The sequence below is a fragment of the Ceratotherium simum genome, chromosome 32 (assembly GCF_057802395.1).
Source record: "Ceratotherium simum simum isolate JZ-2026a chromosome 32, ASM5780239v1, whole genome shotgun sequence".
Classification (NCBI taxonomy): Eukaryota; Metazoa; Chordata; class Mammalia; order Perissodactyla; family Rhinocerotidae; genus Ceratotherium; species Ceratotherium simum.
In genome coordinates, this window is record NC_141931.1 from 28,876,503 (window position 1) to 28,894,243 (window position 17,741).

At 38.3% G+C, this 17,741-nt stretch overlaps 1 protein-coding gene across 4 annotated transcripts in view; it reads left to right on the top strand.

Annotated features, from left to right (window-relative positions):
• Positions 1 to 4,496: 4,496 nt before the first annotated feature.
• The window catches only part of LOC101407762 (aldo-keto reductase family 1 member C15-like), a 45,265-nt gene continuing 32,020 nt past the window's right edge, over positions 4,497 to 17,741 (top strand). For 2 of the 4 annotated variants that reach the window (XM_087420912.1, XM_004425408.3), the window contains exons 1-6: positions 4,949 to 5,072; positions 11,393 to 11,560; positions 12,455 to 12,571; positions 13,924 to 14,001; positions 14,796 to 14,918; positions 16,792 to 16,901. In XM_087420912.1, the coding sequence (XP_087277038.1) occupies positions 4,989 to 5,072; positions 11,393 to 11,560; positions 12,455 to 12,571; positions 13,924 to 14,001; positions 14,796 to 14,918; positions 16,792 to 16,901 (680 nt within the window). In that variant the 5' untranslated portion in view covers positions 4,949 to 4,988. Of the gene's footprint in view, positions 4,516 to 4,948; positions 5,073 to 11,392; positions 11,561 to 12,454; positions 12,572 to 13,923; positions 14,002 to 14,795; positions 14,919 to 16,791; positions 16,902 to 17,741 lie in introns of those variants that run through there. The other 2 variants (XM_087420910.1, XM_087420911.1) reach the window with 2 other exon arrangements.

Genomic DNA, 17,741 nt, shown 5'->3' on the forward strand with positions numbered 1-17,741 from the left:
AGGCAGTGGCAGCCCTGAGTCACCGTATGATTACTTTCCCATCTGATGGGAGAGCCCACAGGGCCAACATGGTCTCAAGGAGTGGGCCGGGCTCAGACCCTGTGAGGAAGCCCCACCCACCAACCACAGAGCCTGGGGCAACCCTAAGAAAAGGCAGCAGCAGATCTATGTGTGGAGGTATGTGTGGAGGTGAACACATTCTTGGCTGGTGCAAGCACCCATAATACCCCACAACTTCCAGCAGACAGAATGGGATCAGAAACACAGTTCTTGCTTCCCTCCAGTGGTAGCAGGTGGAATCTGCAACCTAATACCACCACAAGTGCCCCAGCAAAAGATTAGTTCATCAGACACCATGGGAAACTACAGCAACAATACAGAGCAGAAGGAGAATGACAAGTCTACAGAAACCAAACCTGAAATCACAGAAATTTACAAAGGATTCAAAATAACTGTCAAAAAGGAACTCAATGAAAAACAAAAAAAGAAACTCAATGAGTTACAAAACTCAGAAAGATGGTTCAAAGAGCTTGGGAATATAATCAATGAAAAGAAGGGATACTCTACCAGAAAGATTGAAAGTATAAAAGAAAATCAAGCAGACATTCTAGATATGAGGAAGACAATTAATGAAATAGAAAATAATCTAGAATCTTTAAAAAATAGAGGTGAAGTTATGGAGGAAAGAATCAGCGATTTAGAGGATAGAAATATAGAATTGCTTCAAGTGGAGGAAGAGAGAACAAATTTTTTTTTTAAATGAAGGAATTATTTGAGAAATATCTAACACAATTAGATAAAACAATAAAAGGATTATAGGTATTCCAGAGGGATAAAGGAACAGAGAGCTAGTTCAAAGAAATAATAGCTGAGAATTTCCGAAACCTGAGGGAGCAACCAGGCTTACAAATACACAAAACCAATAGCACTCCTAATTATATCAATGCTAAAAGACCTTCACCAAGGTATATAGTAGTAAAACTGGCAAAAGTCAAGAACAAAGAAAAAATATTAAGGGCGGCAAGGCAGAAGAAAATAACCTGCAAAGGAACCACTGTAAGGCATTCAGCAGCTTTCCCAACAGAAACCATACAGGCTAGGAGAAAATGGAATGATATATTCAAAAGACAAAATCTTTCAGCCAAAAATACTCTATGCAGCAAAATTATCCTTCAGATATGATGGAGAAATAAAAGCCTTCCCAGATAAACAAAAGTTGAGGGAGTTCATCACCACCAGACCTGCCTTACAAGAAATGAACCCATCCTACCTGAAACAAAAAGGCTAAGGTTTACAAAGCTTTGAGCAAGGAGATAAATGAAGAGACAAAATAAGGAAATTGCAGCTGTCTATCAGAACATGATTGTTGCTAATTCTGCTTTAGAGGCTTAGTGGAATTCACTAGTGAAGTAATGTTGTTGTGGGCTTTTCTTTGTTGGGAGGTTTTTGATTTCTTATGCAATTCTCTTAATAGTTATAGGCCTAATCAGGTTTTCTATTCTTTCATGATTCAGTCTTTGTAGGAATTTTCCATTTCATCAGAATATCTCAATTTCTTGGCCTACAATTCTTCACAGTATTCTCTTTTATATTTCCTTGTTGATCTTCTGTCTGGTTGTTTTATCCGTTATTGAACGTGGTGAATTTAAGTTTCCAACTAGTTTTGTAGTGGTATCTATTTCTCCCTTCACTTCTGTCAATGTGGGTTTCATATATTTTGGAGCTCTGATTTTTGGTATATAAATGTTTATAATTATCCTATATTCTTGGTGGATTGACTGTTTTATCAATATATAATATCATTTTTGTCTCGTCACAAATTATCTTAAACTTCTTTTACCTGTTACTGGTAAAGCCACAACAGCTGTCTTTTGGTTACTACATACATGGAATATCTTTTACCATCTTTCCCTTTCAGATGATTTGTGTCCTTAGATCCAAAGTGGGTTTCTTATATAGAACTAATGCTTCAACCTGTTTTTTTTTTTTAATCCTTTCTATCAATCTATATATTTTGTTTGGGGGCGTTTATTTACAGTTAAAGGAATTACTGATAGAGAAAGACCTACACATTTAGTTTTTTTTTATATGACTTAAGTCTCTTATTTCCTCCATTACTATTTTGCTTTGTGTTTAGATGATTTTTGTTTAGATGATGTGTTTTGACACCCTTCTTATTTTCAATTGTGTAACATCTATTGTTATTATCTTTTTGGTTACCATGAGGATTACAGATAAGATTATAAAGTTAAAATAATCTTTTTTGAGTTGATACCAATTTAACTGCAAGGCCATACAAAAACTCTACTCCTGTACAGCTCTAATACTCTCTCCCAATTTATGTTATTGATGACACTAATTTCCTCTTTATGCATTGTGTACATCTTAACATAGATGCATGATTATTCTCATGCATCATCTCTAAAATTCTTGTAGAAATCAAAAAGTAAATTTACAAACCAAAATTATGAAAGTACATGATTTTATATTTGCCCATATATTTACCTTTAGTGGAGGTCTTTATATCTCAATATGGCTTTGAGTTACAGTCTAGTGTCCTTCATTGAACATGACTGACTCCCTTAACATTTCTTATAGGGCAGTTCTAATGGTGATTAACTCTTTCAGCAGATATTTATATGAGATTATCTTAATTATACCCTAAATTTTGAAAGACACTTAGATCTGATATAGAATTCTTGGATGACAGTTTTTTTTTTTTCTTTTGGCACTTTAAACATATTAACCCACTGCCATTTGTCCTCCAATATTTCTTTTTTTTTTTTGTGAGGAAGATCAGCCCTGAGCTAACATCTGCCAATCCTCCTCTTTTTTGCTGAGGAAGATTGGCCCTGAGCTAACATCCGTGCCCATCTTACTCCACTTTATATGGGACGCCACCACAGCATGGCTTGAAAAGCGGTGTGTCAGTGCGCACCCGGGATCTGATCCGGCGAACCCCGGGCCGCCACAGTGGAGCACACGCACTTAACCGCTTGTGCCACTGGGCCGGCCCCTCTATCTCTTTTTTGATATTATCAGTTTATGATATATGATTTACAAGATTTCCTTTAGTTCTTTGTCAAATTTTTCTCAGCAATGTCAGCATATATACGAGAGTTGTTTTAAAACTCTTTGTCTATGAAGTCCAATGCCTGTGCTTCTTTAGGAACAGTTTCTCCTAAATTATTTTCTTGTGTTTAACGGATCGTGTTTTCTTTCTCTTTCTCTCTCTCTCTCTCTTTCTTTTTTTTTTTTTTTTGGTATGATTAGTGTGTGTTTAATTGGACATTTGAAAAAACAGCCACCTGGCTCACTCTTTGAAAATTTGTTCTATGACCTGACAATCTTTCTCTTGTTAGCTTGACACGCTCCTAGTCTTGGGAAATGCCTAATATGAACGCTGAACATCTGTTCTGTGCTTTTCTGACCATGCTTCTCGCCTTGCCTGTGTTTCGCTTTTTTAACTCTTCTGAATAGACGGTTGTTTTTTGAATGTCTTAATATCCCCCAAATTCAAACCCAGCTTCTCTTCAGGGCTTGATATGGTCTATTCTACGTCTCCACCCTCAATCTGTTACTCCTGGTATCAATACATTTATAGTCCTCCTTCAAATATAGGGAGCTATTCCTTCAGCTTCTCCGTTCAAGCTTACAGTTAGGTGAAACACACAGCAGTCTTTCAGGCAGCCCCAAAATAGCTTAGAACGTTGCCAATAAGATCTTCTCTGATCACTCTGGTTTGAGAGAAGTAACTGGGAACTGGACTAATGCTTCTTACAGACCAAGCCTGCACTGTGCCAGGCAGGAGGAGGAGGGGCAGGGGGGCGGATAAAAGCATGATGAAATTTCCTACCACTTTGAATCTGGCTTTTTCCTAGCTGAGTGTTCACTTTGTTGCTGTAGATCTTTGTTTGATTGTTTTCCAGACATCCTATAAAGTTATTTCAGCTAGTTTATGGTGGTTTCCTTATGTTTCCATGGGGGAACTCAGAGATTCCTAGACCTCCGTTTTGCTAACATCATTCTATGAGTTGAATTTTCAATGGCTTCATAATATTCCTTGGTGGCAATGTGTCTTAATTTCCCTTACTCCTCCCAAGTTACTATAATTTAAGTTGTTCACAGTTTTTTTCTCATTAAACTATTGAGTAAGATAATAAACTATATAAAATATTCATCTTTTTTTTGGTAATTACATCATGATCGTTTTCTAAAATTTATATAACTAGGTTAAATATGTAAAGACTCTAAGGTTCTGTTTGCATGCTGCAAATGATGTCCAAAAATTGTTAATAATTAATACTCAAATAATCACTTTGCCAGAATGTCTTTTTTGGCATCCTTTTCAAGACTACACTGTTGTTGGGAGTGGATATTCTTCTTATAAACAAAAGAAAAAGAAAAAAATAATTTTGCAGATGGGAATGGTAAAAAGCCAACTTTTCTTTCAATTCGAAATTTTGATTCTTTATTGAGGGTCACCTTTTTGAAAAATGCACATTAATCATTCCACTGAAGTGTGTGTGTGTGTATGCATGCGTATGTGTGTGTGTGGTGTAAGATATTTAATTGTTTTAAATGATTTCTGATCAAGAAGGGGCATCATCATGGCAAAAACAAAAAAGACATTGGTATGTGAATGTTTCTAGTCTAATATTTGGTCAATAATTTTCAGCAATCTCTTGTAATACTTTACTAATGTATGTAGATCCTAAATAAAACATTTATTTTGTAAGAAATTAATGATTTATTTATCACTATATAATAATTCACTGAGATTACTCTTTGATAAAAACAAAACAAAACTAGTTAACTTGTTTCCAATTCTCTTCTTACTCCATAGGTTACTGCTTAACCTTGCTCCTCCTACAATCCATTTGCTAACAGTTGGATTTTGGACTTGGGTGTTACCTTCCTGTTATTCAAATAACGTTTGAAGGCAGAATAATAAAGCAGAATCTGCTTAGACAGAGGAGCAACAGGCAATGGATCCCAAATGTTGGCGTGTGAAACTAAATGATGGCCACTTCATTCCTGTACTAGGATTTGGCACCTATGCACCTGAAGAGGTAACAATGGTGGTCTTGGGTTTGAGTATTCAAAAGAAAATGGACCTAGCATGAGTGGAAACTGACTCAGTTGTCAAATCATTGAGTTGCTGGGTGACTCTGGGAGGCTCACTTAATTTTTGTAACCAGGCTAGAATCAAACCTTATACAAACAGACAAAGTAGTCAGTGTTTGCTGTGCATCAGGGTCTGACCCTGTGATTACCTATAGATTATTCTGGGTTTTCCTCCAGTTTCCATCTATTTCCTAGGTTGGAAAAAGAGAGGAAAGTCAGCAGTCAAATAACACTGACTATCAGCTGCCTTACTTTGAGTGTGATTGCAGGGCAGTGGTTTATCTTTATATCTGGAATTCAGGAGATCTGTCCTCCCACAAAAAGCCATGATCAAGAGAAATATTTGTGGTAAAAGGTCCTGGAGATGAAGTGACCCCACAGCTGTTCTGCTGTGGGGTAGCCTGCTAAGTGCCGGGCACTATATACTCCACCTGTAGTTTCCCTTGTTCTTCTCCTCCTGTTTGGGAATTTATCCTGAATGGAAAATATAATATATTTTTGGAGAATAAGCTACAGTCTCCAGAGCAGGGTTTCAAATCTTATTATTTGTTAATTTATTTTCCATTGAAGCAAATAGATAGAGTTGGACCTTTGACATAAGAGGGAGAAAAGTGAACAAGTCACTAAACTGGAAGCCAGAATTTGCTTTCCAATTTTGTCTTTAGCCTATTTACTTGTATGACAAGGAACTAGTACTTAAACTTTGAGTCTCACGTTCTCATCTATAAAACAGAAGGAAATATTCAAAGAGACATTTTGGAGACAGATGACAGGACTTTTTCCCTTTGTAGTGCCAAGTGGGATGAGGGGGAGGAAAGGGTCAAGGATATCTCCAAAGCTTCAGCCTCTATAAAATTCTGAATTCCCCCACATCTAAGGAAAGAGTATGACCAGCAGAGAGCAGTAAGGCCAAGTGTCTAATTCCTTGCATTATCATTGAAAAAAGAAAGTTTCTGAAATCCTTTATAACTAAGAAAATATTGTTCAGCCTAAAAACAGAAGAAATCCTGCCATTTGCAACCACTTGGAAGAACCTGGAGCACATCATTCAAAGTGAAATAAGCCAGATACACAAAGACAAATACTGCATGATCCCACTTATAAATGGAATTTAAAACAGTCAAACTCATAGAAGCAGAGAATAGTGGTGTGGTGACCAGGGGCTGTGGGAGGGACTGGTGGGCAAAATGGGGAGATGATAGTCAAAGGGTACAACATTTCACTGGTAAGATGAATAAGTTCTGGAGAACTAATGTACTGCATGGTGACTATAGTTAATAATAATGTATCATATTCTTGAGATTTGCTAAGAGAGTAGATCTTTGGCCTACTGTCTTAGTTAGCTGATCTGCAAACTTTTTCTTAAAGGATCAGGTAGTAACTATTTTAGGCTTGTGGACGGCATACAGTCTCTGTCACAGCTACTCAACTCTATGGTGAAAGCAGCTGTAGATGATACATAAACAAATGGCTACGGCTATGTTCTAATAAAACTTTATTTATAAACACAGTTGGCTGGCCTGTGGGCTGTAGTTTGCCAACCCTTGCAGTAGCTCCTTAAAGTTGGATGTGGCCAGGGAAGTTGGGTGTACACTTGCTTTGCTTAGTGGAATTCAAGTCATTTTAAGAACTGGTGCCAGTGGTGGCTACTCTGTCAGCCTGAGTCTGGCTGAGAGAGAACATTAGAAAGCTGAGTGCTGGCCAACCCATGATGGATATGTAGCACAACTAAGAAATAAACTTTATTGTTTTAAACCACTAAAAAAAAAAAAAAAGAGAGAGAGAGTAGATCTTAAGTGTTCTCAGCACAAACAAAAATTTATCTATGTGATGTGTTGGATATGTTAATTAGCTCAATTGTGGTAATAATTTCACGTTGTATACATATATGAAAACATCTCTCTATATACCTAAAATATATATGTTTTAAATTTACATACTACTTTTATTTATCGTGTTCTCTGTGACTACACTCATAGAGGACTCTTGCAAGCTTTGACCTTGTTTCTTCAGACTTCATTCCATGTACATTTTCCCTTTATTGATTTTGCTTTGTAACCTCTCACAATATAAATCATATCCATGACTACAACTATATGATGAATCCTGTGAGCTCTTTCAACAAATCACTTAACACAGAGGTGGTCTTATGGACTTATTATGCTAGTGATCAACCAGTGATCGCCTGGGATTGAACAGGTCCATGGGATAACCAACTTTTAGTCCTTACCGGGGAAAACCCAGGCAAATTGGTATAGGTTCATCACCACACATGCAGAACTACCCGAAGACATGAGGGAAAGATGATTATCAGGAGGATAAAAATTTTTACCTTAGCTATATTTCAATCATGCGGAAATCCAGCTACTACCATTGTTTGCTCATCTATGTTCCTAAAAGCAAAGCTATGGAGGTCACCACATTAGCTATAGATGCTGAGTTCCACTATATTGATTCTCCTTTTAGTTACAATAATGAAAAGGAGGTTGAAGGGACCATCTGGAGCAAAATTGGAGATGGCACTATGAGGAGAGAAGACATATTCTACACTTCAAAGGTGCTGTGTGCATGTGCCCTTGCATGACCATGATTGTGTGAATATGACAATTATATGATTGGACCAGTAGTTGTTTGGTGAATTGTGCTTATTGGTACAACTTTTTCCAAACATATTCATGTATTAATTCTAGGGTCAAAAAATGATGATGGCCTTCTCATTATTGCTTTGTTAAGATTTTATGAATTAAAGTCAAGTCACTCTTCTTTTCTGACCCTCAGACCATTTCAGTGTGATTTAGCATGGACTACTAAATCAGACAGAATTGTGATCATATTATAGCTTCCTTATCATCTGGGTGACTTACTACAATTTCTTAACATTCTGAATCTCAATCCTCCCCTCTGTCAAAAAGAGAGAGCCTCCATTTCACCCTCTCTAAATTTTCACTAAGTGGGATGACAAGTGGTTGACTCTGGGGATTCAGAGGATGAGTATTTTGAGGGTGGATTATCATTATTATTATCTGGGTTACTTAACACTATTGAATGTTTACCGCGTATTTAAAGTAATTTCTATGTATCATCTTTAATTACTCAACAACTGTCCCAGGTAAACTATTATTCTTATTTCTTACATGAGTCAAATCTAGGATCATGGTCACTTTTCTCTTTGTTAGAAACTCCTAATGGGCAGTGGTCACAGAAGGAAAGGACAAGTAATGTTACTACTTTGTAGCAGCTTTGCTGTAGGTTTCTCAGGGCCGGAAGTATTTGCCAAAGATTTGCCAAAGGTTTCCGTCATTGAAAGCTTTTTCCATATCAGAAGCCACTATTATTCAAAACGTTAGGTATTAGAAAAGAAAACTTAGGAGGCATAAAGTAACAACGGAGACAGAATTGTGCTTCTCATCAAATGTATTCTTCACACATCCATGTGGTCGAGTGCAATGCACTTAAAGTGTCAAGGTCTAGTTATGGTGAAGCAGGGGCAGCTATGGGGTTGCTTGGGAGGGAGTGCCCACATAAATGATGGAGATCAATACACTCCATCTTGGTAGAGCTATGACACGAAATATCAATAGCTAATAACTGTTAGGGCCAGTTTGTTTGCAATGACATAATTGTCCGTTGTATCCACCATTATAGCTTAAGCATAGGGTATGTCTTATCTATGTTATATCCAACATTTATTACTATTGTTAAAGACAGAAAGGGACCACAGCAAACAGAACAAATAGGCCATGTTACATGGGATCCTATTGTGATAAATCCAACTCTCTGTAGCCCTTACATAGTAATGTCTGAGGGACTTGGAAAGGAGATGACTACTCATACATAGAATGCTGTCAGTCTCAGTAAAGATGAATTGCTGCTTCCATTCCCAGTTAGATGGAGAGTTTAACATAGTGAACTTGTCACCCAGGGGTTATCTTGTCTCCTCAAGGAACGGTACTTAACGAAGACTCAGTGTCAGTCTCTGCTGGTGCTGACAGATTAGCTATCTCAAAATAGTGGGATCTCAAACATCCAAGGTGAGAAAAAGCCTGTGCAGTTGCACCATGCATAGTCTTAATCTCTTCCACCATGGCTATACCATTCATGGGCCCATTGCTTAAGTACTGGAATGGTTAAGTATAGAGGCTAAGTAGCATCCAGTGGACAAGACATCCTATTTACCTAATTATTGAGAGCCTCTCCTGAAGACTCTGGCGGTGATAGAAATCCCCCAGGCAGAGTGGTAGGTGCTTAGAGCTGGAAGTCTAGGTCTGTGTACATGGATATGTTGAGTGTCAAGCAGATATAGTAGAATGACTTCTGTGCTTCTCACAGGGATGAACTCCGTACAGTACATTTATCATTTAATCCTCTTCACAATCCCCTGAAAATTAACTATTATTTTCCCTTTAATCCAATGGGAAAATTTTATTATTAAATTTTTTTCAGCTTTATTGAGGTAAAACTGACATAAAATTCTAAGATTAAAGCGTATGATATTTCTATAATTAAAGTGTATGGCAAGATGATGTGTACACATTCATAACTTCATATCTTTACCTTTTGTTTTTTGGGGGGGCAGAACATTTAAATTCTATTCTCTTAGCGAACTTCAATTATACAGAAAAGTGTTAGCAACTATAGTCAGCAGGGTATACATCAGATCCTCAGACATTACTTACTTTATAGCTGAAAGTTTGTACCATTTTACCAACCTCTCCCCTTTTCCCCCAACATCTAGCCCCTGGCAACCACTTTTCTACTCTCTGTTTCTATGAACTCAATTTTGTTTTCCAATTGTCCCCCTCTGTATTTGTCTTTCTCTGTCTGGCTTATTTCGCTTAGTATAACACCCTCCAGCTTCATCCACATTGTTTTAAATGACAAGCTTTACATCTTGTTCAAAGCAGAATAATATTCCATTGTATGTACAGACCATGTATTCTTTATCCATTCATCCATCAATGGACACACAGGTTGTTTTCATACTTTGGCTATTGGGAATAATGCTGAAATGAACACAGGAGGACAGATATATCTTTGAGATAATGATTTTGTTTCCTCTAGAAAAATACCCAGAAGTGGAATTGCTGGATCATATGGTAATTCTATCTTTAATTTCTTGAGGCACCTCCACAGTGTTTCCGTCAGAGGCTGCACCAATCTACATTCCCACCAACAGTGCACAAGGGTTCCCTTTACTCCACTTCTTTGCTAGCATTTGTTATCTTTGGTCTTTTTGATAACAGCCATCCTAACATGTGTGAGGTGATATCTCATTGTGGTTTTGATTTACATTTCCCTGATGATTAGTGATGCTGAGCATCTTTTTAGGTGCCCATTGCCCACTTGTATGTCTTCTTTGGAAAAATGTCTATTCAGGTCCTTTGCCCATTTTGAAATTGGATTATTTATTTTTTTTGCTATTGAGTTGTTTGGGTTTCTTGTATACTTAACATATTAACCCCTTATCAGATATGTGGTTTGCAAATATTTTCTCCCATTCCATAAGTGGCTGTTTAATTTTCTTGATGGTTTCCTTTGCTATGCAGAAGCTTTTTATTTTGATGTGGTCCCACCTGTTCAGTTTTGCATTTATTGCCTTTGCTTTTGGTGTCAAATCCAAAATAAGATTTCCAAGACCAAAGTCAAGGATCTTACTGCTACATATTCTTTCAGGAGTTTTAAGCACGTGTCTTCTGTTAATGGTTAAATCCCCAGGGCTTCAGAGTCTAGCACGATGTCAGGAAAACAGGAGGCACTGAATAATTGCTTGTTGCATAAATGTTGAATGAGAGCACCTGGGGGATGAAGGCTAAAAAAACAATCATGAATGACTTTAAGAGCTCAGTTGGTTAGAAACTGGATGGAGCATGTACCAGTTTTATGCACAAATTTCCAATTCTTAGCTAAAAATAGCTTCTGACAACTGTATCTATATCTATATCTATGTCCACATCTATATCTTTAAAAGTTTTGTCCAGGTGTCAGAAATTTTCCTGTTATTTACTTCCTTACAATGAATTGTTTATTGACTGAGAGTTGATTTCCCTTGTTCTACGGAGAAGATATTTCACTAAGTCATCTTAGACTGGAGGTCATATTGGAGTTTAGTCTGTGCCCCCAGAAGACAGGTTTGTTTCCAAAGCTTGCACCATCAAACAGATGGAGAGGAGAAATGGAAAAACAGCAGGTGCAATGCTATGAAGGAAATAAATTGCTTCTCTCTAAGTTGGATGGATTTCCGACCCTCTTTATTCATATTTTATAGGTTCCTAAGAGCAAGGCTGAAGAGGCCACCAAAATAGCTATTGATGTAGGTTTCCGTCACATCGACTCGGCACATCTCTATCAAAATGAGGAGAAGATTGGCAAGGCCCTTCTAGAGAAGATGGTGGATGGTACTGTGAAGAGAGAGGACATATTCTACACCACCAAGGTGCTGTGGGTGGAGTGACGAGAGGTCGTTGTCAGATCAGATATGTTATTTTGAAAAAACAAAAAAGAACTTTGGTGTTGTTTTGCATAATTTATTTATCTCCTAACATTGTAGAGGACCATTATAGAAAAATAGAAAACAGAAAAGGCTTGCTTTTCCCCGAAATGTATTAAGGGTGAGACCTGGTTGCTCAAACTCTCTGAACATCAGCCAGCATTCATATGTGAAGCACAAGTAATGATACTTTTCTTCTTTATCTGTTGTATGAATTGACTGAACCACTATGGAATGAGTCTACTCCTTTTAATCGTCAGTAGATTCCCTAAGGACATTTTCAAGTGAGGCTGACATATAATTCAGAAAAGGGAGCAAGACTAGGAAGTACTTGTTTCAAGTCAGCATTGAGTTTACTGAAATATGTAAAATTTTCTGAAGTGGGAAACTCTGCTTCCAGTGTCAAGAGAGCTGAGATCTCTACAGAATTATCTTACGTATGTCGACATAAGTGATAATGAATTTTTAGAAAGCGGACCTCTCAACAGAACTGTTTCCAGGTGTTTATTATACAAGACAGTAGGTTCCATTTCCCCTGGCCTGACATTTCTTGGCTGTCCTTCCAGAGATGACATTTCTCATCTTTGAAACAGTTAGGTTGCTTTTCCTGGGCCATCTAAGTATTATTCATAGTTTTCTTAGAGTCACTCAAATAAATCTCCATTCCCATTAAGGATCTCATTTATACTACATCACATAAATTTAGCCCAAGCACATCTTATTTTTAGACCACCACAGTGGTTTGTTACTCGCTTCTCAGTCTTTTAACAGTGAGATATAATTTGGGTCCTCAAATGTGTGAAATCATAAGCCATTTTTTATTTATTTTGGTCACAGCAGCTTTGGGCTACTTTCCTTCACCCAGAATTGGTTCGACCAGCCCTGGAAAGATCATTGAAGAAACTTGGTCTGGACTACGTAGATCTCTTTATCATTCATGTGCCAATTGCTATGAAGGTGTGCTTTTGTTTTTCCTTCTTATACCCAAGGGTATTCCAGCACCACTGTTGCACTTCCATTCTCTCATTACAGCTGGGTTTTCTGGGTTCTTACTGAGAGAGGTATGTTTTGAGTGTGGTGGATAGAATTGCTAAATGATTTACAAGTCTCCTTGATAGTTGTGTCACTTCACTCTCAAAATTTTTTTTTCCTCATCCCGAAGCCTTCAGAAGCACTGAAATTCAATGATCTCAGTGTCTCTACCTCAAAGAGTTGAGGACACCACCTTACATGTCTGATTGACATGCTGCTGTCTGTAGTCTCTTAGTGATTAGGGTCCTCAAGAATGTTGAGTTACAACAGACTGCAGAGATACAATGGGAAATTCCCACCACTTTAGGGGGAGAGTCCCCCCCATATGGACCTCTCAGTCACAATCAAGAGTGAGACACCCTGGGATGGTCCATTTTACACAACTGGGATCCTTTGGGCTTTGCTGATCCAAAGGATCAGTCACAGTGGATGTTCACTGAGCACACCTGGTATCCTCACTATCTCTGAGTTGCATTATCATAAGCTGGAGATAAAACACATTCCTCAATAGTAAAGGTAAGTCCTGTCATCCAAACCAATGTGTCCCTGGGAAATGAAATCAATTCCAACCATGGGGGAGAATTCATTCTTAGTGAGGTTCAGGGGTTTGTGTGAAGAGCAGGGTAGAGGTAATTGGGGGAAGGGCACTTTGCTAGAGTCTCTCAGGTGCTGCTGTCTGTAGTCTCTTACTGATGAGGGTCCTCAATAATGCTGAATTACAACAGACTGAAGAGATACAATAAGAAATCCTCATCTCTTTAGGTGGAGAGTCCCTCCTAAATGGACCTCTCAGTCCCAATAAAGAATGAGGTACCATGGGATGGTCCATATTACACAACTGGGCTCCTTTGGGCTTTGCTGATGCAACCTCCCATCATAGTGGATGTCCACTGAGCACATCTGGTATCCTAACTATCTCTGAGTTGGGTTATCATAAACTGGAGCTAAAACACATAGCTCAAAAGTGAAAGTAAGTCCTTTCATACAAACCAGCCTGTCCCTGGGAAGTAAAACCAATTCCAACCAAAGGAGAATTCATTCGTAATGCAGTTCAGGGGTGTGTGTGGATAGGAGGGTGGAGGTAATATGGGGAGAGGCACTTTGTTACAGTGTCTCAGGTGCTGTTGATCTTCCTTCTCCCACGTCTTATCTTACACAACACACACACACACTCTGTTTAGCCTCTCGAAGGTTTTGTGACCAAACTCCTTAGGCACATGGAAGGTCATTCTTTAAAAGAAATCTCTTCTTCATTCTCTCCCCCATCTGCGTTCCAGCCTGGGGAGGAGCTTATACCAAAGGATGCCAGTGGGGAAGTTATTTTAGATATAGTGGACCTTCGTGACACATGGGAGGTAAGTACTGCCACTGAAACGCAAGGGACACTGTGTGACAAGGCATAAATTACTGGATTGGGAGTCTGGCCCCATCAATAGTCTGTCCTCAGCCGTATCACTGCCCATTCTCTGTACAGTGGTGTTCTCATCAGTAAAGGAAGGGACCTGAATGGGATGACCTCTAAGGTTTATTTTTCCTCTAAACTTCTATAGTTCAAAGTAGGAGTTTCTTTGCCCCACCTATCAAGTTCAGCCTGGGAGCCTTATAAGGGGATGATCAGAGCAAACTCAAGAAGAGTTAGAGCTCCATCCCAAGTCAGTCTTCCTTACCCCCATGGAGGGAAGGAAGGCTGTGTCTGACTTACAGAATGGTGGACTGCAGAAGGAGAGTGAAATCTGCCCTTATGTAGCCCTTCAAACCATGTATTCCACCATTCTAGGAAAAAGGAAGCAGCCAAAACCTCTAATAGTGAAACTTGAGAGTTTCTCTCTGCTGTTGACCCTGGTGCGATATGTTAAAGAACTATTAGATGCCTAACTGGAAGATAGGCACATCGAATGAGATGAGGAGTGGAATTGAAAGCATCTTCATTTCAATTTATCATCCTTGGTGTGCATGTAATAGAAGCAAGGAGACAAAGTATGTGTGCCTAGCAATAAAGGTCTTTAGGAAAAAATGTATCCAAGTGATAAAACAGGTTCAGTAAAATTGTGATATATGTGAAACTGATTTGCAGTTTTTAAAACATTCAGTGTAAAATGAAAGGAACAAACTACACGAAAGTTATATCACACATGTCCCTCCTTCCCAGGCCCTGGAGAAGTGTAAAGATGCAGGTTTAACCAAATCCATCGGAGTGTCCAATTTCAATCACAAACAGCTGGAGATGATCCTGAACAAGCCAGGGCTCAAGTACAAGCCCGTCTGCAACCAGGTGAGCCCGGTGCCACTGGGGCTTCCTTGTTTTCTGCTCTTTACACCCTCTTCCTTAAGTACTGGCCCCAAGTTACTGTCTTGATGTCAGCTGTATAATGATAGTTCCTTTTACTGCCATAGGAAATACCAAAGAAGGAATGGGTTGAGTGGCATGGGAAGAGTATTCGTTCAATTCTTCAGAGATGGGTGTGAGGTTCCTATGAGACATTCAAGTAGAGATTCTGAGTTGGCAGATGGCAATACCGGTCTAGAGCTCAGGAAGGCGATCACGGCTACAGGTACCAATCTTGGAGTCATTGTTTTATGGATGGTAATTAAATTCACAGAAGTGGATTTGCTCTCCTGGAAAAGTTCACAGAATGAACAGGAAGAGGGCAGAAAAGTCAACGTTTAAGGATCAGGCAAAGAGGCACTGGTTAGGAGACTGAAGAGGAGTTCCCAGAGAAGGAGAGAGAAAATGAGGAGAGTGTGGTGTCAGGAAAGCCAAAGAAGAGGGAAAAATGTTTGCAGGAGCCAAAGGGTGGCTCCTGCTGAGGAGCAGCCAATCCCAACAGGGATGGAAACAGTTATGGATTTAATGGCATGGACTTTATGGAAACCTTGCAGGAGCAGTTACAGAGAAGTGAGAGAAAAAACCAGAGAGAAAAGCAAAGGAGTGGAAAGTGAGGAAATGGAGAAATCATAATGAAATAAATAATTTCTAAAATTAACAGTGAATGCTGCCAATTTTTAAGTACTGTGACATTGTAAAGTTGTATTGCTGTTTTGTAAAAGTGAAAATTGTGCAAGAAACCATTCAAATATCTATACTCTTTGTCCTACTTATTTCATTTCTAAAAATCTATTTGTAGAAAATAACTCAAATTATGTTAAATTATATCCCTCCTCCTTCTCCTCCTCTTCCTCCTCCCATATTTTTCATTTCTCTTTTTCTCTTTCTTTCTTTTTCTGTGTTTCTTTTCCTTTCCTCCTTCCTTCCTTCCTTCATCTCTTTCTTTCGTCCTTCCTTCCTTTCTCTCATTTCTTCCTCCCTGTCTTTCTTCTTATTATTATTCTTATTCTTCTTGTCCTTGTTCTTCCTCTTCCTCTTCTTCCTCTTCCTCTTCTTCTTCTTCTCCTCCTCCTTCTCCTCCTACTTCTCCTCCTTCTCTCTTCCCCTTCCCCTTCTCCTTCTCCTTCTTCTTCTTCTTATTCCTCTTTCTCCTTTAATTTATTTGTGAAAGAAACAAAGCCCTTTTTCCTTTAACTTTTCCCACACAGTTGATGTTACTGATTGATCCTCGTGATACAGTTTGACATGGTACTCTGTCTTTGTACCCCTGTAACTGGAGGTTACATCTAAGACTTCATCACTTATATATATGTCATTGCGAATTTATGAATTTTATGTTTTCCCATCCAATATAGTTACTGTACTTATTGATGATCAAATTGTAATCATTTTATTGATTCTTCAAGTGAGCTCCTGAGTCCTTTGACATGCCTCATTGTCTTTCCTATCTTCTTCACTTTCTAGAGTGTAAGATGTTCTAGGGTCCATGTGTAGCATTTTTGCGCAGACCTGGATTCAACCATTTTTCTAAGAAATCTTGATTTCTTTCAGTGCAAAATGGCAATTAGAGGCCACAACCTGTTGTACATGTCTTCAGTCATTTTAAACGCTAGTAAAAATGTAAGAAGAGAATTATTTTATCATTTCTGAAAACCAACAGCATTGGAAGGTATTTCAGAAGGTGCATGGAAAAAGGTGTCAATCTGAAAAATACAGTAACAATATTAATGTGGTGTTAGATAATCCTTCCAAGGACTTTTCAAATTTACATATTATTGGCTCATGGATTCTAATACCTTTTGTTCTTGGCAACTTACAGGTGGAATGTCACCCTTACCTCAACCAGAGCAAACTGCTGGAATTCTGCAAGTCCAAGGACATTGTTGTAGTTGCCTACAGTGCCCTGGGGTCCCATAGAGACCCAATCTGGTAATGATAATATTAGTGATAACCTAAGTCAGCAACTCTATTCATGGAAGAAACCCTTTTTTAACTTAAGTTTTAACATTTTGTTATGGAAGAATTCAAACATATACAAGTGAACACAATAGTGGAGTGATCAAGGGTGAATGGATAAAGAAGATGTGGTATTTATACACAATGGAATACCACTCAGCCATGAAAACGATGAAATCTTGCCATTTGTAACAACATGGATGGACCTTGAGGGTAATATGCTAAGAAAGGTAATCAGATGGAGAATGTCAAATACCATATGATATCACTCATAAATAGAAGATAACAACAACAACAAACAAACGCATAAAGACATTAGATTGGTGGTTACCAGAGAAGAAGAGTTGAGGGAGAGGGTGAAATGGGTGAAAGGGCACATGTGTACAATGATGTATGGTAATTAGTCTTTTGTTGCTGAATCTGATGTAGTCTACACAGAAATCGAAGTATCATTATACATCATTATGTATCCCTGAAATTTATACAATGTTCTGAACCAGTTTTATCTAAATAAAATAAAAGAGTGCCATGAATTCCCAGGTACCATCCCTGAACTTCAATCATCACCAACATTCTTTCATTCTACTTCCTCTGTCCACCCGCCTGCTGGGAACTCCACTCCAAATATTATTATTTTTTTTTAATTTATTTTTTGTTTATTGTGGTAACATTGGTTTACAACATTGCATAAATTTCAGGTCTACATCATTATACTTCCATGTATGCACAGATTAAATCATGTTCTCATGTTCACCAACCAAATACTAATTAAAATCCATCACCACACACATGTGCCTAATTATCCCTTTCACC